Source organism: Myotis lucifugus, unplaced genomic scaffold, assembly GCF_000147115.1.
Source record: "Myotis lucifugus unplaced genomic scaffold, Myoluc2.0 scaffold_506, whole genome shotgun sequence".
Taxonomy (NCBI): domain Eukaryota; kingdom Metazoa; phylum Chordata; class Mammalia; order Chiroptera; family Vespertilionidae; genus Myotis; species Myotis lucifugus.
This window is the reverse complement of record NW_005871554.1, coordinates 235,089-261,250: the sequence shown is the minus strand read 5'-3', so window position 1 is coordinate 261,250 and position 26,162 is coordinate 235,089. Positions and strand designations below refer to the sequence as shown.

Below are 26,162 nucleotides of genomic sequence, written 5' to 3'. Positions count from 1 at the left end.
GATTTAACAATCATTTAAAGACTTCAATAAAAAGGAGCAGAGGCCAGATGGAAATGTTTGCAAATTGATACACTTATTGAAAATTCTAAAATCTTCGTGCAAACGTGGACAGAGTTTTGTCACCTAAATTCTGTGCAGCCTGTATTCTGATCCTGGCTGTAGCTTTCATTAACTGATCTTGTGAGATTCTTCATTTTTCAATCCAGGAGTTGATCTCTACTTGATTTCTTGTACTTGGAAATCTTTTGATTGTTGAAATAATGGAGTGTTCATTGTGACATACAGTAGACTTGAAAATACTTTACTGCCTGGGAATATGGAAAATTGAGCATTTATGGCAAGATACTAGTGAAGAAAATAACAGAACTACAATCTTTTGTATTTCCTCTTTTGTCATATACTTAATTGAATGTGAATCTGTACACTTCTTAAAGAGCTGTTTCTAGAACAGAAATATGTATCTTTATTCATTTCATATATTAGATATTTAAATAACATTATAGTCACACATCTCTGAACTACACTCTGGTCTTATTTGACACCTGGAATGACATATCATTTCCCCCAGAATCTGTAATATTTGGTATACTACTATCCTAAAATCTTGCTTCATAAACTCTCATAAAAAGTATTGCTAATTGTAGAAAAGCAGAATGACTGAATATACCAATGTATATGTAGTCCAGAAACTCTTTTGGGAATGATACAATTGAAGGATTTTGATTTTTGCAGCAATTTAGAAAATTCACTCATTCATTTATTCAACAAGTATTTTCTTGGTAGACATTAATTTCTTGATCATGTTGGGCTTATAAATTACTGGGGTGAAGGGTGATACTGAGCAGGAAATTTCAAGATGAATTTTACAAAAAGAGAGGTAAAGGGTGCTGTGGGAACTGGAAAAGGATGGTGAATTCATCTAGTTTGAAGGGATGGATCAGTAGAGAATCGCTGGGGAAAACTTCCCCGATGAACGGAAATTTAGCAGAGACCTGAAGAGGGGATGGTTTATTTGTAGTTCTGGAAGCAAGAGAGTGTCCACAGAAGACTAGTACAGTTGTAGTACCAGTCCAAAAAGGAAAATGTAACATGAGGCAGACCAGAACTTGAGTGGGTTTGAAAACCAATGTCAAGATGTTGGTCTTATTTAAGGAAAGTTATTTAAGAATTTTAAGAAGGGGTGAAGCAGAAATAAAACATATAATTAGAGTTGTATTTTTAAAAATAATTCTTCATTTTGAAATTGTTAAGAATTTGAAAAAAAGGCATAGAGTATGTTCATGTACCTGTCAGCCAGTTTTTTCTAATGACAATATGTTACATTGCCATAGTACAGTGTAAAACCTAGAAAATTTACGTTGCTACAATGTTATTAACTCAGATATAGACTTTATTTGGATTGAACAGTTTTCACAAGCTGATTTTTGTGTATGTGTGTGTGTTTTAATTTATTACAATGTGTAGAAAGGACCGAAAGGGATTAAGTATGGATGCAGGGGGACAATTTGGAGATTGGGGGTCGAACGACCCTTTCACAGGGGTCGCCTCAATATATCCTGCATATCAGATATTTACATTACAATTCATAACAGTAGCAACATTACAGTTATGAAGTAGCAACAAAAATAATTTTATGGTTGGGGTTACTGCAACATGAGGAGCTGTATTAAAGGGTTGCGGCATTAGGAAGGTTGAGAACCACTGCATAAACTTTGAAGTGGAGTTGATCAATGAAGTTACCTTAATCTCTAAGTGGCATGGAGCTGATTAGCGGTGGATAGATTCAAGAAAAAATTAAGAGGTAGAAAGGATAAATGGGTCTTGGTGACTGGTTATGAGTTTTGAGGAAGGGAATGAAGTCAAAGATGACCTCAAGACTTCTATTTTGAACAACTGGGTGGTTGGTGATGCCACTGGTTGAGGTGCAGGATTCTGGAGGAGAAGATTTGTTCAGAAGGAAGATGCATTCAGTGTGACCATGGTGAGTTTACGGTACCTGTGTAGGCAAGAAGCCTTTCAGCTAGAGCTCTAGATACGGATTTTGGCACTGTCCGCATACGGACAGTGGTTTTAGCAAGATTATCTAAGGAGAGTATGTCAAATTAAAGGAAGAATAAAAGGTGCATAACAGAGCCCCAGGAACTATTAATGTTTAGTTGATTGACAAGAGGAGGAGCTGGTGAGGTGACTGAAAGGAAGTAGCAGAGAGTCAAGGTCTGGAGGAAAGAGGGAGAGGAGAACGGGGATGTAGGGGGATGGGAAGGGAGAAGAGAAGGAGAGGGAGAAGGTGATGGGGAGGGAGAGGGGCGGGGATGGAAGGGAGAAAGAAAGGAGAGATGGGGAAATTAGTAGATTGATATTATATAAGCAAAGAGTGCGTTTCAGAGAGTAAATATCCTGGTAACTTCTGTCTCTTTGCTCTGATCCCATGCAAAGTCATAACTGAGAACTTTCCTGTGGTTCTCTGTGTGGTCCATTCTTTTATTTTTAAAGTTTTCTTATTTATACTTTTGCAAACTCAACTCTAAGATAAAGTGTGATATTTTCTGCCACATTGCTTATGTCTTCCAAAATGTTATTTTGGATTGACAGTACTTGAATATGCCATATTTTATGGATTCATTTTTCTTTGAAGTGACCAGGAACTTAAAAAAAAGAAAAAAAATAAATGGACAAACTATGCATAAAAGTTTAGGTTTAACAAAATATTTTTACATGTAAACATATAATTAAAATAGATTTTGCATGCTATGACATGTAGTTGGTAGTACAGATATCCAACAGCTGCGTCAGACCCCGGGCCAACTGACATTAAATTTTGGGGTTGGGCTCCGGATACACTTTAAAAATCTTTACAATTTACTCCGATGCCCAATGTGAGTAGTGGTAGTAAATGATTTGAACATAGACATACTCTGGTAATCTTGGTGGAGGAGTTTCTATACAGTGACTTGAAAAAGACACAACCTAGTAGAAACCTTATTGGTACCCCTATAAGGAAGGGCATGCTGAGTAAGTTTTCCTGAATGAAACATAAAGAAATAGAAGACAAGATATTTGTAGTTTACCCACTACATTGGGAAGCGATCCTCACAAATCCCAAACCGGATGCTAGGTTGGAGTTTGTGGGGCAAGGGTTTGATTTACAGGTGTGTGCTGTGACAAGCTGAGGGGCGAGTTCAGAATAAACAGCTGAAAGAACATCTCTTAGGACCGTTTGATATTAGACGGGGAGCAAAGGTGATAACAGTTTAAGGAAGGGATAACGGAAGGCTGAGCTGAGGCTTAAGTTAAAGGAACGATGCAAGGCAAGATTGGCGATTAAATGTAGTAAGAAAAAATGCCTTTGGATTTTGCTGGAAGTAGGACAGGGGAGGGTGTCATAATACTAAGTTGAACATTTGGGGATTTTTGCTAGGAAAAAGGTGCGTATTGTTGGTTTCTATAACGTGCTATGGAAAATGATCGTGGGTGTCTCAGGGAGAGGACAAGAACACTATATGCCAAATTTAGTATAAGTTAGCAATGGAGCATCTGGTTCCATGAACTTGGGAAGAATTCCAAGTGGGTATGTACTGAATGTGGATACGTAGGTAGCTTAGCATGTCATTATTTCCTAAAAAGTCTATTAAGATTAAACTTAAAAATAGGTACTTTTTACTTATGCATTTACTCCCTACTATCTTTTTAAAAGAATTTAAGGTAGCTAAGAAGCTGGGTTAAATGGCTAAAGTTATCTATGAATGGAAAGAGTAAATAATAAACATGATAACAACTCCAAGAGTCAAAAGTGAAATGCAGTCTTCATTTTATGAACTCCGAGCAAAGCTTTGCCTCCCTGACATTTAGAACTTCACAATACTATATTTGGTACAGAAATCTTAATGATCCTCACGGCGCAGTCATTTCTCTGAATGGTGTCACTTATGATACAGTTCTCCACTTAGGAAGTAAATGGAGGGGAGGGTAATGAGGCTTACTAGTATATGATGTTGAGTGAGTGAGTCAACGTATGATTAATACTGAGTCACTTTCATGTTCTCTATTTCCTGCCTTTCTGCTTAATGGTTTCATGATTTTTTTTATCTGCAGGAACTTGGTATGAGAATAAAATCCGTTAAACAAGTTTCTTGTATCGATTATCCTGTCAGATTGCTAACGAGTGTATTTCCTGCACACGAAGGAATCCTTCCCACTCCAAAGATGGCAGTCTAATTTTGATTTGATTCATGTTGATTGCCATTTTGTTCTGATAAGTAAGGAGGGATCCAGGCTCTTAACATATTCAGAAATTTTTAAAATAGATCATGTAACCTTCTCTGCATGTAACCTTACCACAATAAACTTTGTAGCCTTAAGTGCATACCTATATGTGTGGTATATGTGTTGTGTATATTTTTAAAATGTGGAGGATTGACAGTAAGTCTTATTGGCTTTCTTATAAGTAATTCTGTTTCCAAGCAAGTTTCAGTTGCTGTGATACCCTTATGCTTAATTTAAACTGAGCAATAGTAAACATATGTTTAAATTTTTTTTTTATTAATTGGGCCAATGAAGAGCAGTGCTTATTGTTGCTAGACTATGATTGACTCATGTTCGAGAGAAAGACCAGTGATTTAATAAAACGAATCATTTTGGAAACTATACGTCTGGTGGGAATCAAAAGGAAAAGTTATGCATTCCTTCTCCTTGAAATGCTTCCTTCACACCACCTCCCTGCTGTTTTCTTTCCTGTTTCTGCTGTTTCTCAATCTCTTTTGTGAGCTCCTCTCCCTAGACCCACTCCTGGGTTCCTCTGGTCCCCTGCAACCTCTCTGAGTCTAAGCCATCTCATTAGCACCAGTGTCTATTCAGTTGCTTAAACTGGAAACCTATGACTGCTCCCTTTCTCTCCTTCCCACATATAATCTACCTGTAAGTCCTAGAGCTTCTGCTTGCAAAATATACTTTCAGCTTATCCACACTTCTGCCCCTCCCTACTGGGACGTTCCTAATCTAAGCCGTCGTTATGTTTCGCTTGAAAATAGTACAGTAGCATCTTTTTCTGAGCTTTCCTTCCTCTTAACTTCCACCTACAATTGCCCCCGCTCATTCATTGAAATCCTAGTGCGTTTGTTTTTTCCCCAACATGAACCAGACCATGTCGCTATCCTTGTTTCACCGTGTTAGCAGGTTTCTATTGTACTGAGAACCCAGCTCTTTCCCCCAGTCTGCAAGGCTCTGTCTAAACAAGCCCCAGCTAACATCTCCAACGTCACCTCCAGGCAGCCTTTCTCTTATCAGAGGCTCCAGCTCACAGGGGCTTCCTTCTCCAAACTTGAGCCTGAAAACATTCCGTTCCTTTCGCTTTGAGAGCCCTTCTCTTAGATCTCCTATGGGGTGGCTTATTTCACCTATTACATTTCCAGTCAGGTTTTTATTTCAGATCCCAAATAGGTCTTCCTCTTTATTCTACATTTAGGACCCACTTTATAACCTTCCAAACATTTTCTCTATTTTAATAATATTGTGTTTGTTTATATCTATGTTGTCTTTCCTCTATTACTAGAATTTTACTCTCAGAAGGCAAGGACTCTGTCTATTTCATTTATCCCTGTGCACCCAATGCCATGCATGGGCACTCAATAAACACTTTTTTATGAATGAGTGAATACATGAGCATGAATATGAATGGATGAATGAACAATATAAGGGTCGGGCTGAGCAGACTGCTGCCTAAAGGCTGATACACCTGGAGCAGCATGACCTTGAAGAGGGCTCTGGGATGAACACTGAATGTTGCATCAACCATTTTCCTAACTAACGTGACTGATTTGTTTCTGGAAGTTTTTCATGGGAGGACAAAGTTAAATAACATGTACAATTAAAAATGCTCCAAAGGCTTTTTCCTAGGCAGCTGTCCTGGCACCTAGACTCTACCTACAAGAAAAGGTAGAGTGTCCTCATGGGTTACCTCCCCCTCCTTACATCTCTTTGTCCCTTTTCCTTCTCCCTCATTCATTCTGGAGAGTGACAAAGGATGTAGAAACCATGGAATGGGCTGTGTGGAGAGCGTTTGTCCAACAATCCTTACATCTTCAATAGCACCTGCACATCTAGGGGTAGGTCACAACCCAACCGCTCCATGAAAGAGTCCCCTGATTCCCTGGCAACCACGGCCTCAGGTTGGCAGCACTGCCTCCTGCCTGCCCTCTGAATCCTTCTTGCTGTCTCTCACTGCCTCATGTTGAAGAGTCAATGTCTTGGGCTCCGTTCTGCCTGAATTCCCTTTGGATGAATTCTTTAAGCTGTCTTTTTCTCTAGACCTCACTTTGACTCAGTGTCCCACAACCTCGGAATCCAGGCTCCTCCCTTCTCCAGCCTGTCTTTGGCTTTTGGAACCTCGGCCTAGCAAAGCCCTGTAGTTCCCCCTTTGACTGGCTGGAGGCCTTGAGTGTTAGATTATGGACCTGCAAATGTGTTTGCACTTCAAGTATATTTTGTGCTATGAACCCCGCGTCCTCGGCATTTATTTATTATACTCATCTCCTTGGCTTCATGGCCTGCCTCCACTTCTTTATGGCTTCTCTGTTATTTTTGTCCTTCTCTCACTGATGGGTGTGACCTTATTTCACAAAGGATACATTTTTAGTACTGAGTTTTTAGATTTGTAGGTTTGACTTTCTTCCATAAATACTATACTCATGTCAGCAGCAACTCTAGGTCACTTTGTAAATCACTTTGTGGATAATAATGGTTGTGTTATAAACCCATGAATCGTTATTGCTTGTATTTACCTGCAGTGGCTACATGTGAACCTGGAATAGTTGTGCTGGAAAAAGAATAAATATTAACTATTTGGCACTTTCTGAAAAGGGCAAATCTGTCACAGACAGCATGGTACAAGTAGACACATAGATAGTGGATTCAAGTTATAAAATTGCATTCATTTATCTTCCTCATTTCTTTCCTCCCTTTTTTCCTACCCTCTCTGTGTTTTTCAGTAAAAATTTAAGGTAGCTAACTCAATAGATTATAATGTATATGCCATTATGCTAACATGTTTTAAGTTTATAAATCTTATATATTAGATTTCTACCATAATAACATAGAAAGCATTTAATGTTTAGTATCTTATATTGACTTTGAAATATATTTATGTTCTAGGTCATCAATTATATTAAATACAAAATTAATATAATTTTGAGTTTTTCTTGGAATATTTTATGTTTAGCCTATAAGCATAATGATAACTTCCTTTTTATTTTGAGTTCTAATACAGATATACATCTCAATTGATAGTAAATGTTTGTACACTCTATTCTCTCCATTTTTGTATATCAAGTTCACCTGAGGCAGGGTTTGTGGGAAGGGAGAGAGAGAGAAAGAGTAACTGCTCAAGGCAGAGAAGAGAAAAAAATGTGAACACACGGACATCCAGATAAGTTAAATTTTAGTCCTGAATTCAAGAGTTGTTTCTATATTAGAGGTTATCTTATGTGAAAGCCACAAAACATGCTCATACTTCAGTAATGTGGAAAATGAATTTATTCAGAAAGGCAATCTCTCTGAATGAACCACCGGACAGTTTTTTAAACCATAGAATTATTGTCAAATGGCCACAGTTCTCCGATGATACTGGTTCAATGGATACTGGTTCAGTCTTTGTCCAAGTGAGTTTGATCATTAAACTGGATGAAGAGAGAGGGAGAAAGAGAGAGAGAATGTGAATGAGTGTGTAATGAAGGAAGATCTGAAAAGCATTTATTTCAGGCCAGTCATCAGTAGACATAAGTTCCACTTTAATCTCTCACACAAACTGGCAGCATCTGACCCCTTTGCGCCTTTGTTTTCTTATCTGTCAAATAGGGATAATAGTGACATCTGCTCTGCCGACTGCACACGTTTGTGGCAATAGTGGAATGAAATGTCAGACGGGGATGTGTTTGAAAGCATGAAATGCTCTCTGCAGATAAAAGGTCATATTTTCCAAGCGTAGCATCCTTACTTTCGCAGAATTAGACATAAGTAAGAAGAACATTTGCTTTTGGATTTTATAATTGGGATACTATATTCAAATTTTCAATACAATTCTGTATTGTGAGCTCAGAAGTCAAATAATGTAGGAGCATGTGGCTTAGGAGTCAAACAGATTTACCTTTAAATATTGACTCTATCTGGCACTTATTAGTCACACAACATTGGACAGGTGACATGCTCTGAACCTCAGTTCTACCTCGGCAAACTTAGCAAGTCATTGTGAGGCTTAAATGAGGTAAAGCTCTTTGTTGGGGAATTTAGAGTAACCACATGATCAATATAAGTGGTACTAGTATATTACCGCTACTGTGATGACGAGTCATGTCATTATTATTGGTTAATTTTTCACTTTGGCTAAGAAGCCTCGAAATCACAAAGCTTTTACAACTAGGAACATACTTGCTTGGTTTTTAAATTAAAAAAAAATCCTCGATATATATGCCATCACCCTTTATGCAGACACAAAATGTCTAATGTATGAAAGCCTAATGCAAACTAAGCCGATCTGCCTCCTAACACCTGCATGTCCCTGTAACAAGGCTAAATTTGGCTCTAATTTTCTGGAAGCATCACTACAGGGAATAATGAATCACCCAACTCACAACTTCTAGCCGGATGAAACCATCCATGTTTTGGAGGTGGGTGGTTGGTAGAAACATGTTATTTTCCTGATGCTGAACTCAGACAAGTGTAAGGTGATTTAAAATGTAAGTTCACTTGATCCCGGCTAGGGGACTCAGTTGGTTAGAGCATTGTCCTATACACCAAAAAGGTTTCAAGTTCAATCCCTGGTGCATATGGGAGGCAACCATTGATGTTTCTCTCTCACATCAATGTCTCGCTCTCTCTCTTCCTGTCTCTCTAAAATCAATAAACATATCCTCAGGTGAGGATTTAAAAAAATGTAATTTGTCCCAGAGATTAAATATGAGAAACATCTAAACAATAGAATATTTTCTAAACTGATTCTTTAATGATCAATTTTAAAATCAAGCATTGCAATAATTGAAATGACAATGCATAGCAGATGGTGATGAAACACACTGGTTTTCAAAGGACCACACAAAACATCATGGTACCCAATCTATGCCCTGTTGGGAGGGTCACCGTGGGTCATAAGAAACTTAATGGATGCTGATGGTGTGATCATGTTGACCTTGCTAGAAACAAATTAATTCTAGAACTCAATTGTTTGTGTATTTTAAACGCTATAATATTGCTTCAAAACATTGTATTGCAATAAGTTAAATGTTTCTTCCCAGTTGTTGCTCTGTTTTGCAGTTTAAGTATCTAAACTTGAAAAATCGAGTTAGTTCATAATTGATCATGCCACATGGTTCTTCTGTAATGTAATGTGTATAGTCTTACTTATTTTCATAGAAAACACGTTATAGTCTTTATCTGAAACTCCACACTTCTTCTTATTTAAGAAAAATTTTTATTGATTTTTAGAGCTGGGGGGTGGGGGGCAGAGAGAGGGAGAGAGATACATCCATGTGAGAGTGAAATATTGATCAGTTGCCTCCTGAATGCACTCTGACTGGGAATTGAGCTGCAACCCCGGTATGTGCCCTGACTGGGAATCAAACCGGCAACCTTTTGGTGCACAGGAGGATGGCCAACCAACTGAGCCACACCTGCTAGGGTCCCACAGTTCTACTTCCATGATAAGAAAGGAGCTTATACGACAAGAGCTTGATCTGCCTTATTTTAAGTTAGGGTCAGGAGTGTGAAGTGGCTGTCAGATGTGTTTCTGGAGCACCGAATGACTTGAAGAGTTGAATGGGATACTTTAATACTGACTTTTTGTATGTTGATGAACACCTACAAAGAACGATAATCTTCTCTTCCTTTAATTAATACATGTCTGCTCCAGCTGTTAGCGTCTAACCAGTGACTTTAATAGTTAGAGCGATTTAGCATGGTGCCTAGTCAATAAGAATGAGGTGAAAGTAATAGTTAAAAAGGAGAAGGCTTAGGGGACATTTGAGCAAATAAATATTGTATGGGATAATACTTCTTACTTGCCTCAATCATTGTTTTGCTTTAGAGTTATAATATCTAATTTAATTCAGATACTTATTACAGAAAAAAAAAGAAGGGAAATTGCACCTGGAAATTATTTGCGATGCATGTAGCAGACAAAACATTAATATCATTGGTCACTTAAGAACTATGTTGCTATCATATATTTTGGCCCAGTGATTACCCTGTTTTGTATCAAATACTGATTAGAGGGGGGAATGCTGCAAATAATTTTGAATTCTTTATGACTCTTACTTTTTTGTTAAGTTTATTGGGGTGACCTTGGTTAATAAGATTATATGCAAACCAAGTATACATTTCTATGATACAAGATCTCTGTATTGCATTGTGTGCTCACCACCCAGTCAAATCATCTTCTATCACCATATATTTGACCCCCTATACTTTTGATACCCCTAAACCCCCTTTCCTCTGGTAACAACATACTATTGTCTGTGTCTATGAGTTTTTATTTATTTTTCTTGTTTGTTCTTTTTTTGTTTTCAGTTTTATATCACACATATGAGTGAAATCATAAGGTTATTAACTTTTTCTGTCTGACTTATTTCACTTAGCTTGATATTCTCAAGGTCCATCCATATACCACATCTTTATCCAATCATCTATTGAGAGACACTTCAGTTGTTTGCATGTGTTGGCCACTGTGAATAATGCTACAATGGACAAAGGGATGCATATGTCTTTGTGAATAAATGTTTTTAATTATTTTGGGTAGATACCCGGAAAAGGGATTGCTGGGTCATATGATACCTCTATTTTTTGATACCTATTCATCTCAAACTCTTCCAAAAAATTGAAGAAGAGGCAATACTTGCTAACACATTTTATTAGGCCACCATTGCCTTGATACCAAAACCTGACAAGGATGATACAATAAAAGACAACTACAGACTAATATACCTGATGAATACAGATACAAAAATCCTAAGTAACATTAGCAAATCAAATACAATACATTAAGAAATAATACATTATGCCTGGCCAGTGTGGCTCAGTTGGTTGAATGTCCTCCCGTGCACCAAGTCACTGGTTTGATTCCTGGTTAGGGCACATGCCCAAGTTGTGGGCTCCACCTCCAGCAGGACACAGACAATTGATGTTTCTATCTCTCTCCCTCTCCCTTCCTCTCTCTCTAAAAAAATCAATTAAAAATATTAAAAAATAACACATCATAATCAAGTGGGGGTCGTAACTCCTTTTTGCTATAAGAATGGGTTAGCTATAGCAGAGTTGGTTGATGTGAAAATAGTCTGAAACTTGTTAAAAACTGATTTTCAGTTTTGAGGAAGTATCTAAATTAGCCGATACCTTTGTGGGATTAAATTTTATCTAAAAAATGTGGGCTGACTGATATTTCTTAGCTTTCAGCCAGCTTATGTCTATCTACAGAGTTCACTCAGGAAAGCTGTTAGGCAAGAAATAGGACCCACTGTTTGGGCAGAATCTTAATAGTTGGGGCAGTAAGAGGACTTCTCCAAGAATTTTTCTTGCTTATAGGTTATTAAACAAATATTTCACAGTAGATAGATGGAGTTATCCTGCTGCAATAGCTCCTGCAGTTAGAAAATCTTAAGGGGTCTAGCAATAACTTTATCTGAATAAAAGAGCTATGAATTGTCAATCAGAGGTTAGACTTTCGAGTTGCCAAGTTCAGAGACACTGTTGTAGGTCAAGGTGACTTTGAAACTGCATTTACTGCTTCTCCTGACATTTGAACCTACAAGTGACCATTGAAAGCTAAAGAGATTTAGTGAGGGTTTTTTTTAGTAAAAAAAATTTGATTAAAGAAGATTTCTATACCTTTAAATTACTTTAGGTAATTTCCATTATTAGTAATAATTTAATAGCTTTGACTATTTTTTTAAATACGTTTTTTATTGATTTTTAGAGAGAGAGAAAGGGAGAGAGTTAGAACAATAGAAGCATTGATGAGAAACATTATCCATTGGCTGCTTTCTGCATGCCCCCTATTGGGGATCGAGCCCACACCTGGGCATGTGCCCTGACTGAGAATCTAACCAGTGACCTCTTGGTTCATGGGTTGACATGCAACCACTGAGCAACACCTTCTGGGCTTGACTGTTTTTTTTACAATGCCTGGAAGTCTTTGTCAAATTAAGGGATCAGATATTAATTTTCACATGTTTAGGGCATATTTACTATTACTTGGCATGTGTTCAGGGGGAACTAATCTAAAGAGAGGCTGTGAATGGAGTGTAACCTTTTAGCGTCTAGCAAAAGCTTGAAATTGGAGAGCAGACTCATTCTCTCCTAATATGTAAAAGTTGGCTGAGAGTCCAAGTAAATGTAAGATTTATGAGAGTTCCCAAGAGTTTCAAGTATAAGAATTTCTAAGTAATAGGATAATAGCTTATGTTTTTATATCCACTAATTGATGAAATTCATGATAGAAACCCTCCATGAAATAAGTAACATTTAAAAATAAATTTGCATTATTTATTGTTTATGTCTGATAGATTATCTGCAAATTATAGGTTTTCTTATAATCCTTCACTGGATTCCCAAGGCTTTAGAATAAAATAAAAGTCTTTATCACAGCCTTCAAGGTCTTATGAGGCCTGGCTCTTGACTACCTTTTCGTCTCACTCTCGTATCCTTTTCCTCCTTGCTCACTCTATGCTTCAGCCATACAGGTCTAATTTCCTTGAGCAGATCAAGTGTGTTCCAACCTCTGAACCTTTGTCTTTGTCTTTTACCTACAATGCTCTTCTCCACGATCTTTGCATGGTTGGATTCTACTGTTAAGCAGTCCTCAGCTCAAAGAAGACTTCCCAAACATCCCATCTGAAATAGCCTTTTCACTCTTTGAAATAAAACTAGTGCTATGTAGATATTGGTAGCCAATGATATGATAACCACAATGTCAGATATCCTTTTATTAATGTTGAGAAAACTAAAGAGTCTCTGTTTATTAATAGTGAATAATGCTGGCTCCCTGGTTAGAGAAGTGGGTGCATATTTCCTTATACTCACCCTGGAATTGCCCACTTTTACCTCAGTTTGTGTAAAAAGACAATTTCTGTCAAATATTCTTTGTGTCTCCTCAGAAACTTTCTCTGCAATAAGCAAATAGAGGTGAACCTTCCAATTTATTTTCTTAAAATTATGAGTTTGGAAGAACTATGGCTAATCCTGGCATTAAATTATCTGGGGATATTATACCACTTAATGAAATTTTTAATAAAGGATAGGATCATCAGATTGTTTGCAGCATTTATAAATTAAGGTGCACTAAATTCTTCAGATGTTAAAAAAAATAATTTATATCCAGGAATGTGCTGGAGCCAACTCAGACTGGCTCATAAAAGAACTGCTTGTTACATTTTCAGGAATTTTGTAAGTAGGTTGCCTTTGCATTGGTAACTTGAAATTAGGTGTGGCGAGACTATTTATACCGTGGAAATTGGCAAACCCTACAAACCTGTTTTTTTTTTCTTCTTTTCCCTGGAGAGCCTGTTTACCAGCACACTGCTATATATAGCTAATATTTTAGAGGTTGACAATTTGTTGATGACAAATGAATAGGGCTAGCATGAAATAACCAAGTAACTTTTATGGGTGTTTGGATTTTAAAAACCACAAACTTGGGGTATGGAAGAAAAGTTTTTTGTTGTTGTTGTTTTTGTTTTGAATAGATTTGTTCATGGAAGCAGACAAAAAAAGATTAGAAATCAAGGTCTTTGTATTTGCTTCTTACACCTCCCAGATCAGGCTGCTGATTTCTTGCAAAATGTTGTTAAAACATATACTCTGGGTTAGAGGAGATAGCCACCTTCTGGGACCTGTGATAGCAGCTTTCCCAGCTCCCATACAGATAGCACAGTTTAGCTGACCTCATATGCAGCTTCATATCCTATTACAGTGAGTGTCTTAGACTATTTCTTCAGGAAAAGAAAAAGACTCAAAAAATTAGGTGGAGGCTCTGGTTGATTATAATCTACTAGAGGTCCAGTGCACAAAATTTGTGCATGGGTAGGTTCTCTAGAGGCTGCCGGCTGCCGATTGGGGGCATCTCCCTTCCCATGGCCTCCTGCTGCTGCCTGCCACCGCTGGCCCCACCCCCTGGTCGAACTCCAGGTCGAGGGGACAATTTGCATATTGGGATTTTATTATATAGGATAATGTCAGAGCAAGTGGAGACTAATGTGAGTTGACCTAAAGTCCTTCAGTGGGAAAGGACTTCATGGAAAATTACACAGAGGCAGGGCTTTACGTATTGCTCACTGATAAGAACATCTTTGAGTTACTACACAGAGGCATAAGATTTCTATCTTATCAAGGAAGAGATGGATTATTTGTGACATTCCAGAGCCAAACATGCTATTGGGCAATAACTGCACGAAGGGATAAATGATAAGACATGGGTCTTATATTTTTCAGTTTGTTTTAAAGTGACACAAAAGCATATATGAAGGCCTCAAATTTGCTTTAGTGGAGACTTGAGATAGAAATGTTCTCCTTTTAAAATGAAATTTGAGAAGCAAAAGAAACCTGAAATTCCTCTCTTCTCCCTCCTCACCCCCACACTTTTAAAAAGCACTTAAGCATTTGGAAAATTCTAAAGGATTGTGTTAGATCTCATTGTGTCATCTTTTTGATGTCTTCATACAGTGGGTTAATAATACTGTTTACCAGACAAGAGAAAGTGACTAGTGCAATCATCTTTGGACTGAGCTAACTATTTTCATGGAAGGGAGATTTATTTCTACCCTTGTGGCATTTCTAGGGCTCATATTTTTAGTGGAGCACTATTCATATTTACCAAAGGATATGATACCATGTGTAGCTAAACATGTTGGGATTCTGAGGTTGATAATATCCAATCTTTATATTATTAGAAAATATGAGCCAATTGATGGCCTCATTCTTTGACCCAAACAAAATAAAGGAATTTTTGGTAAAGAGAATATTATCAATTTGATTAAAATTAATTTCCTGAAAATAAGTCCTGGTTATTAGAAAAAATAATCTTAGAACAACAGAGTGCAGCAGTCATTATGATGGTACTCATGGTGTAGCCGAGGTCAGGAATGGTGAGGATACTTAGGAAAGGAGAGCTCATGAAAATCATAGGTAGGGACCAAGTTTTACATCCTGTGTTGAAGACTCAAGAGAATCGACTCTTTACCTCAGAAGAAACAAAGTTTTGGCAAGCCAGGTTAAGAAAACAGCATACAGCTAAATAGCCCTATTAAAGTCAAGGTTTCACAAGCAGACTCTTTAAATAGAGCCTATTCTGAAGTCCTTAACCATTGGCCATCATCTCCGTCTCTTTATTAGGGGAAAATTCCTCCCACTAGTATTTACATACAGGCTGTAGGAAGAGGATTGATTAAAAAGAATATTATTGAATATACCAATAACAGTCAACCAGTATTAAGTATCTATATTTAAGTAAGTAATTATTTAGATGAGCAATAGCATTTTGTTTTACCTCATCGCATAATTATTTTCATAAACTACCTTTAAAATTAAAGATTTTTCAATATAAAAAGCATTCCCATTCTAGAAAGTTTTATAAAAAGAGAAAAGTAGAAAGAAAAATATAGTGCTGTCACCAAAGGCAACTGAACCCTAATGCCAGTGTCTTACTTTCTTCTGATATTGTTTCAAGTCTTAATTCCTACCCTTCCTATTAATATTACTACCAGCTTAATCACCCACCATTTACTGAAAGTAACACTATATTTTCATTGGTTCTCACATATAATTCTGTTAGTTTGGTAATTTTGAAAATGCCATTTTACAAATGCTAAAATGGAAATTCAGGAAAGTAAGACAACCTGCTCAAGGTATAAGAGTTGGCAAGGCTCACATTGGGTCCTGGATACATCTAATAACTCCAAATACTCTTTTCTTTACACTTCATCACACACAGACCTTCTTCTTCTAGAGATAATTCTGTATCTTGTATTTTCACTTCAAAAATACTATAAGAATTCCCTATACATTAATACTCTTTATAAACATAATTTTAATTGCATTATAGCAGTCCATTCTGTGAATGTTTTCATATTGATGAATTTTCAGTTATTTTCATTTTTATGTATACCCCTTCATTTATTTTTTTAAAATATATTTTTATTGGTCTCAGAGAGAAAGGGAAAGGGAAAGAGAGATAGAAACATCAATGATGATAGAGAATCATTGATCGGCTCCCCCCTGAATGCCCCACACTGGAGATCGAGCTCACAACCTGGACATGTGCCCTGACCTAGAATCAAAACGTGACCTTCTGGTTCATAGGTCGATGCTCAACCACTGAGCCACTCAGGCCTGGCGACCCTTCATTTCTTAAAGCCAAATCATTAAAAAACATGATGTGCGAAGGCTAGCCCAGTCAGACTGAGGTCTAGATGAAAAGCCACCCAGAGATGGGCAGGTCTGATGCTTTAGTCAGTATTCACTACTGCAGGTCACTTCCCTGAAAGCCGCTTGCTAAGGAAATGCGACAAAGACAGCTGTAGTCAAATGCTTTTCAAATTGAGATATTTAATATAAAATTCCACATGTGTTGCTTTTCCTCTATTTTGCTGAGGTCTTTGCTTTCTCCTTAGCCAGTTTTTGACTTCTCTGACAGTATTCTGATTATATCTCCTGACAAAATATTTTAAAATTCTATTCACTTTGATTTTTTTTATATCCTTGGGAAGTCATTTGGAGCTTATTATCCCAGTGAATCAAATTATCACCATCTTTTAAGTTCTGCAAAACTTTCCTGTCAAACACTGAATCCCAATTATAGAATTTTAAAATATTTTCCCCACTGGCTACCCATTTAATCCCATGTCTAAATCATGTGTTGGAAATGTCTTGTTCAGTAGAGTTTTATCTTTCTGGTTACCTCAATTTAGATGCTTGGAGAAATAAATATTCTTTACAGAAGGATGAGATATGAATAAATAACTCATATTTCTACCAGTGGTTTCAAACAGCTGATTAGGAATCCATTTCTTACCATTTTTTATTGAGTACCCATATATAACCAGTATTATGGCAGGTAGACACTGGGCATAGAGTAGAGAAAAAAATTAAAAATTATTTCTCACTTCATGGATCATAAAATCTAATGGGAGAGGCACAATACGTCCTGATGTTCTTTTATAATACATAAATATAATAATAGTGCTCTATAAAATGTTGTATTTTGTTCATATTCTTAAAATAAGTTGCAAACTTCAATTTAAAATGTGTGTCCATTGGTTTTTCCACTATCTTTGTGGCTATTAAAAAACATTCTAAAACAAAATGGAATTGTATGATTTTCTTGTTTGTCACATGTCCATTCGATGATACTTCACTTAAAGGAAAATTTCTCAGTGCCTTTCCTATGGCCATGAAATTACTGTGTTCTCAGGTCTTTCAGAAAATGGTTGGATTCCTAACAAGAAAATGCGTGTGTAGTGTGCTCAACACTGTACTGTCCGGCTCTGCTAACCCTCAGAGACTGAAAGCACTTGTCAGATGTGTCAGTAAATCTTCCCTTTCTTGTCCTAGGTCCAAGGATCTCATAAAGGAAGCCATCCTTGACAATGACTTCATGAAGAACTTGGAGCTGTCGCAGATCCAGGAGATTGTGGATTGTATGTACCCAGTGGAGTATGGCAAAGACAGTTGCATCATCAAAGAAGGAGACGTGGGGTCACTGGTGTATGTCATGGAAGGTATGGTTTGTCACTCTGCTCTTTTGAAAATCAAATATTCCCTTTTCAGCTTATCAGCCTGCACACAGATGACATGAACCATTTTCATTCTCTCTCTCTCTCTTTTTTTGTTTTGTTGAGAAACAGTTTGAAAAGAGGTGAAATACTACTTAGATGCTAATTGTATGAAGTGCTTGTGTTTAGGATATTAATATGAGAATTTCATATTTCTTCAGACAGGGAAGTATGATCATTGAAAGAGAGAAATGTGATTTATTGCACTAAGACCAGACACCGTCAGATCACTGAGCAAGCTCAGAAAGCTTCCATGGCAGCTCAAGTCTATTAGAAGTATGTTTGGTCAGATAATCAAAGTATCTTCAACTCTGCCTTTAACTTTCAGTATGTGACTAGGTTTTCTGCTATGATGCTTCCATAAAAAGAGGATGGAATGTTTCCAGTGTCTTATGTGTGTGTGATAGAGGCAGAGTATAAAGGTTGGATGGCATTTTAGCTGCCTAATTAATAAGAGTGATAGCTTGTTTTCCTAAATCTTGGGCACACTAAGATAGAAACTGCTCTTAAAAAAACTGAGGCATGCACTATGTAAATATGTTTTATGCTTAGGTAGATTTTAATAATGTGTATTTCTAACTTGGAATTTATAATGACATGTTTTCCTTTTGTGAGAAGAAAAAATCCTGAAATAATGAGTGCTCATTTCCTTTCAGTTAAAGTCCCTACAGTGACCATCTATCTATATAAAACCCTAATAGGCAAATCGACCAAACTGTGGAATGACAGGTCGCTATGATGCACACTGATCACCAGGGGGCAAATGCTCAATGCAGGAGCTGCCCTCAGCCCTCAGGCCCCGACTGGTGGTGGGGGCAGGGGTCAGGGCTGGCAAGTGGGAGGCACCAGGCCAGCAAAGGCCGGTATGAGCGGGGCCCCTGATCGCCCCACTGGTCACCCCACAGATTGGACCTGATCGCCGGCCAGTCCTAGGGACCCTACCTGTGCACGAATTTTGTGCTCTGGGTCTCTAGTAATCTTATAAACTGATGCCAATCTGACCCCAAGCTGTATTTCTAGCCAGTTCATTGTAACTTTGACTGATCTTGTGCTAATATCTTTATATCTGAATAATTAAAAGAAAAACAAACCCTGTCATTTATTTTTTTGTAAGTTTTAATTGAGGAAATGTTTCATTGTTTAATTAGTTTTTTATCAACACATTCAATCTTCTCAAATTGTAGATAGCACTGTTCTTATTATAGGTGAATTCTTTTTCATGTGTGAGCATTAATATTTATAAAGAGTACGCCATAGCAACAATGAATGAATAGAATATAGAGGATCTTTCACACACTCACTTATTATCAAGACATTCCAAAAAAAACACCCAAGGAGTTCACATGGAAAATCAGTCCAATTTTTCCTGCATCTCTTCATTTAAAGGAAGTGTTCTTCATAAAGTGCTTGTTTAACATGTGCCTTAACTGATTTTTATTGTAGCCTGGGCAGTATCCCAAGTATTATTGCATACCTAAATGCCACAGTTTCTCATCATTTTAACAAAAGAGAATATTCATATGGTAAGACTTCACTAATTAGGATGGCTGGGGAACTTCATCTGGAGGCAGTGTAAATATATTAACATGTATTTTCAAGTAAAATGAGCTGTGTGACTTTCAGATACTTAATTGCTGCCCAGTAGAAGTTTTAGTTTCAAGTTTTAATCAAAATTATTTGGTATTAGTTTCCTTAAGCAGCAGTATAAGTAGATTAAGTAGCCAAGGCTCTGTTTACATTTTAATTATGTTTTCAAATATATGAATGAGTCTTAGAAAATACTTGAATATAATTTATTTTCTTAAATGAATGGATATAATTGGCCTTAATTCTGATGTAATATTTGTTAATATTCTTACACTCTTTCCCTCCCTTTTTAAAATCAGAAACTTCACTCTACTGTCATCTAAAACAAATTTTGATTTAGTGATTCAGAATTGTTGATGTGAATAAAATATCTTCTTTGGGAACTTAATCTAATATTTTCCTACTAAAAATGACTATTCATATCCATTAACGTGGTGGATTTGCTTAGAGATACTGGTTTTGAGTGTTTTCTGTGATCTTTAATTGTGGATGCAGATAGATTACATTTTATTTTCTGAAAATGGCAAGTGTCTTTTAGTGATCATTGGCTGTTTTAAGTTAAACTTTTAAATAAAATCATCAATTTTTTTTCATGAGATGCTTGTTAATAATAGCTTTTATTTAGTACTTATATATTCCAGGTGCTATTTAATCTCTTTATGGGGATTAAAATGTTAATCCTCATAACAACCTTAAGAGGAAGGTATTACATTATCCACATGTTAATAGATGAAAAACTCATAAGTTATATAAATTGGCCAAGATCATACATTTAGTATGTTGTGGTGAAAACCTTGGCCATCCAGCTCCAGAGTTCCAGTACCTAATGTTAACTTTCAAAATATACAGATTACAAGTGCTGTTGGTACATATTTGCTATGGAGAGCCCAGTTTTGGAAGCTCATATAAAATGCACAACCTCAATCCGTAAGGTTAAAAAAAAAAGTGGTTTGATTATCTGCAAGAAAACAATAGAACTTGAATGGCCAATAGTTCAAAAAGAAAATAATCTAGATGTTTCCTATAAATACCTTCTTGGCTTTTGTGCATCCTTTAAACATTGAATTGCTTACTGACCTTTCTGTAGATTGTCTCACATCCATTCCTCTCCTCTTATTAGCTCCTTTTTCTTATTGAAAAATGGCTGTGATTTGGCTTAATCTTGGTGCACCTCTGTGTCATTGTTTAGGACTGAACTCTGCTGTTACCTGACGGCCTTATTTTTTCTGTCTGCAATCAATAGCATTGATTTTATTTTTCTCACAGGTTTAAAAAAACAATTTAAGAAGGAACAGTTATTTCGGCTCATCACACAATGATTATTTTGATAGGACTTATGTACACAAAGTGATCTGTGATTATTTACACCAGTTCTCAAGAGACTAGCCTCATGTTTCTGATTTTTCCCCCAAAAAATATGTGTTTATTGATTTCATTGAGAGGAAGGGAGAGGGAGAGATAGAAACATCAATGATGATAGAGAATCATTGATTGGCTGCCTCCTGCACATCCCCTACTAGGGATTGAGCCCTCATCCCAGCATGTGCCCCGACCAGGAATCGAACCTTGACCTCCTGGTTGAAGCTCAATCACTGAGCCACACCAGCCGGGCACTATTCTGTTGTTACTGCTCCTAGGTTTTACTTATGCCTTCTGAAGACTGGTCATCTGCTTCTTTCTCTTGACACCAGGTCTGCCTATTTAGGCTGGTGTCTGTCTGTCACTATTTATTCTTCAACTGGACATGAATCGTGCTAGGCACCATCAACAGTAAACTTATACAAATTCATACTGTAACTTGTATTACTCCTGCCCCCTGAAACATTTCACTCTTTATATAATTAAATGATGTACTGAAAACGGATTCAAAGAGTGATTTTTATATGAAATTGAACATTAACAATGAGCCTCTCCATGTCAGTTGGCATTTAAAACACTACCTGAGAGTATGAAAGGATGGAATTCATTCTCATATAAATTAGCTCTCTTAGTAAATTTAACGTGAGAAACAGGTCATTTTATTCTCCCAAATTAGGTGTTGCCTTTTGACCTGATGAGTTTTTCATGTTAATCTGAGAGAGATCTTTAGAATGGATGAAATACCAAAGCACTTAAGTTATTTTTGCAGTTCCTTTATAGGACCAAGTTTATAACGTTAATGTTAAAGTGCAAGCTTATGTACTGTTCATATAAAAACAAAACAAAATAAACATCTATTTATGAAAATTTGTCATAATGAGTCTCTGAAAGCTTTAGATGTGAATATTAAAATATATTTCAATTATAGAGTTCATGGCAGGAAACTGATATATTTAGAGGGCATGTGGGATATCATGTTATATTTTGGGGTGCCACCCTTCAAAAAAACTTTAATATGCTTGAGCCAGAATAGGGAGCATAACACATTTTTAAAAATTTTGACACTATTTCATGTGTAGATGGAAGTTTTAGGAGGAAAGGCTGTTTTACTTATTTATTTATTTTTAATATATTTTTATTGATTTCAGAGAGGAAGGGAAAGGGAGAGAGAGATAAAAACATCAATGATGATAGAGAATCATTGATTGGCCGCCTCCTGCACACCCACACTAGGGATGGAGCCCGTGATCCCAGCATGTGCCCTAACTGGGAATGGAACCCTGATCTCCGGGTTCATAAGTCAATGTTCAACCACTGAACAACACCAGCAAGGAGGAAAGGCTGTTTGTACTAGTAAATGCTGAGAGATTGTCACACGAAAAGGGAACGATTCTTCATGAATCTAAATGATCAAAGAAGAAATACAAGTTATAGGGAAGAAGACTTTAGAGTTAGCATTCTGCTAATTAATAAGTTGCAAAAAAGTGAAATGAGCACCCTGATGTGATGGCAAGAACCCCACCCAGCAGGCATTCTAGCAGTGACTGCATAGCAGCTGCACGGGGAAACTTTGTGCAGGTGGAGGATTCCCTGTGGCTGACTCATAACACACCTCCCATCCCTTCTCCAAACGCCAGGATCTGTCTGCGGGTCCATGAATGGATAGCCTTCAAGTGAGCTTATGGGAACCCAGTCTTCCAGAGGTTTTCTCTTCACAACCACCCTCCTCCATGGCATGTGCATGTTTACTTTTAAATGTTATTGAGCTTTATATTGTATAAAATCAATAAGACTGCGTACATTTTTCTACTAAATTTTTGCTCTTCAATATTCTGTTCTGTATATATGTCCCAACTTATTTATCCTTCTACTACTGATTATATTTGGATCATTTCCAGTTATTTTCCTTCTGATTATTGATGATATTGAGCATATTTTTGTACGTTTATGTGCTGTTTGTGTTTCTTCTGTCAGTGCCCATAGTATTCTCCACCTGTTTTTCTGTTGGTTGGTTGGTTGGTTGGTTGACTTTACACATTTTGGGGCTTAATCCTTGTGAATTACTTGTATTTCAAATATCTCCTTCCATTTATAGTTTATATTTTGACTCCTTTGTGATATCTTCTGATGAACAGAAGTTAATAGCTTTAAGATAGTTGAATATATCTATCTTCTTCTTGTTTGGTGCTTTTTGTGTCTTTGTAAGACATAGAAGGCAAGTATTTCTCATGCCTGTGCATATGTGTGTATGTGTATGTGTGACCATACATTGGTGGAGAGTGTAAGCTGTTATCAATCAAGGAACATATCCACATTTATGGTCTAAAAAAGAGCTATTCTTTTCAAGTAGGAAGCTGAAAGGGCAATACACCCCACCCCAACATATAAAATTTATAAATTGTCCTCTGGGGGCAGTAAGTATGTTTTTAAATATGCTTGTTAATGTGTTTCTGTGAAGGTAGATTTTATATTTGGCAATAATTATGTCATTTAGTGACAAATTTGATGAATAGAGGTAGGTGATTAAGCTGAGTAATATTTTTTTTGGCTAACATATATAAGGATTTATGTATATGTACCATAATCAAGTAATGGTATTTCTTGTACAATTCAAGAAAAATGAGCAAGATGAATTGGTCAAGAACATCATTATTAAAATATTGACATATTTTAAAAGGTAGTGTTTTTAATACTCATCTGGCTACTTAGGTCCTTGTTTGATTTTGTAAAATAGGGCCTTATCACATGTAGTTCTACTAATGAATAGTTCTCTATTGTCTTTCTAAATTATTAATGGTGGAATTGAATGTACTACATTGAGATGGTGAATAGTGTGAATTTCCTTACTTTTGAAGACTCATGAAAGCTAAAATAATTACAATTTTATATGCTTGTTTTTCTGAGATGATATTTGAAAACGTATCATTTTTCCAAAAAATTAATCTGAAATTGGTAAAGCAGGTCACGGATTATGTTAAAAAGATACAAGTATATATTTTTTCTCTTACTATACTTCATAACAGTTATGCATTTTCACTTATATGAGGACTCATTTTGCTAAAATATCAATTTCTCTATTCTTCAATTTTTAGAAAATGCCAAATTTGAAAGTTTAAGATACACTTTTAATGAAAATTAAAACATCATAACTGAAAAGTGAAAATAAAACATGGGTCAGTACCATTTTGGCAATAATGTAATGACACATTGATTTCTTGCTAATGAGGTGAAATTTATTTCAGCCATTATTACATGGATATGTTGAGTAATTTGCATGCTGAACATTAAACAGGATTTTAAAATTGTTGTGGGTTCATTTTAAAAACACATAGATGTATTTCTTCAAGGTCTCTAACAAGATTTTCAAAGATTTTTGTGGAGGGCTGGGTAGAGTAATGCTTTTAATATCCATCCCTCTAATGAAATATCCTTGAATGGTTAGTAATCATTTTGGCACACTTTCAAAGGGCAGGACAGATTGGAGCTTCTTCCCAGCACATTGAAGCTTCATGGTGTGTCTACCATGGCAACAGCCCACCCCATTCCTACCAGTGAGTATCAGAATAGGTCTCTTTGGAATTCTCCCTTGATCTGCATTTCAGAAAGTAGCCTGTAATTGCACATATTCTATTTGAATTTAACTGTTATAGCTTTGGAAGGATGCAGTCTGAATCTGATCTTTATACTTAGCCCCTTCTATAAACTCCTTTCTGATGAAAACAAAAATATTCTTGTACTAAAGCTTTGTAAGTAGTACAAGGAGATTCTGAATTATCATAGATGACTTAAAATGGTCTTAAGACCAATTTCTGAGAATTCACATTTCAAGCATATTAAAATATCAAGGAATTATTATTGATGTTTACATTAATGATTTGTTTAGAACCATTTTTCTTGCTTAATTTGCCCAACTTTATTAAGGTGAATTGCTTTTTTGTGTATCATAAACTTCTTTATAGTTATTCATAAGAATAATAGGAGCAAATGCTTTTAAAACCAAATTTATTTTATTTGTTTGCTGTTTGCTATTTGTATACTGTAATAAGAACAGTTAAGTTACTCTGTATACTTTCAATATCATAGCAAATGAAGTTACTCTGTTCACTTATCAATAGCAAAGTCATATTAGAAAAAGCATCTACTGAAGTTGGTACAACTCTTGTGAAAGGTGGTTTCCCATTTCACAAATACATGATGATGTATTTACAGAGGAAAACTAAAACTTTATGCAAGTTATAATTAATAGTCAATGTGTTTCAAATTTTCCTTTTAAAACTGAGCATGCTTCTTTAAAATGTCTTTTATTCCCCACTGGTAAAAAGAACAAAGAGAACATTTGTTCCTAGGAGAGTTTAATTGTCTGTTGCAATACCTTTCACTGAAAGCCGTACACATATTTACCAAACGCAGTATATTCATTTTATGACTAGAACATAATTCACACACATACTTATCATATATATTAATATTTTTATGGCTAGCATAATTCAATGTTAAATTTTATATTTGGATCATGTTTACAGAGCACAATTTTATACTACTATTACATTAAATTTCATAATGTTTTGAAGTGTTTAATACCTTCAGCAATGATCTTAATATACTTTTATGCTGTCCCTGATGGTTTATTCAATGTTGGTACATGCCCTCAAATTAAAACAATTTTTTAAAGATTTTATAATAATTTGCTTCAGTATTTCCAGTGCAGAGATTTTTATTGACACCCTGTTGGAAATATACATATGTACATATTTGTACTGTGTGCTCATATTTATGTGTATGAATTTACATAAAATTATTCATTCTTAGAGTTTAGATTATATTGCAGGAGATGATGGGGTGATCATAATATCATATATAGGATTCTACTTCTGGGTAAATTGAAATTTATAAGAAAGAGATTAATAACAACAATAATAAACATCAATGATAAGGCTCTTAAGTGAATTAAAAATTAGTCTGCAAAGAAACTGACTTAGTTTATAGGTGTTCTTTTTCTTTTTTGGTACCATTTTGCTTATTGTTCTCTTAAAAAATTAAGATGACTTGTTTGGAAAGTCTTTAAAATCTTTTCATTTAGTCATATATATTTAAATTTTTATTTATTACATTAATTCTAAAGATCAAAGACACGAAATAAGAAAAATGTTCAGCAAATTTTTGTGTGTTTTGAAAATTAGGTTACATATATACAAGATGTTGCTGAATTACCATGCTTTTTCCCCCTCCATATGGTGAGTTAGTACAAAAGTAGAAAGGCATTAAAGATAAAGCAGACAGCTGTAGTCCATGAATATATGAAATTCTTTGTATTTTCCTTGGTAATTGAGAATAGCAAAGACAGCATTTAATTAAGTTATTTTTGCAATACAGTGTCTTGATTATGATTCACCTATTAATTCATTTGCTTAT

At 36.0% G+C, this 26,162-nt stretch overlaps 1 protein-coding gene across 1 annotated transcript in view; it reads left to right on the top strand.

Moving 5' to 3' along the window:
- Positions 1-24,504, top strand: part of LOC102426456 (cGMP-dependent protein kinase 1-like) — a 79,655-nt gene extending 55,151 nt beyond the window's left edge. The window contains exons 2-3 of the mRNA XM_014446130.2: positions 17,584-17,750; positions 24,401-24,504. Coding sequence (XP_014301616.2) covers positions 17,584-17,750; positions 24,401-24,504 — 271 coding nt within the window. The remainder of the gene's footprint in view (positions 1-17,583; positions 17,751-24,400) is intronic.
- Positions 24,505-26,162: the final 1,658 nt, after the last annotated feature.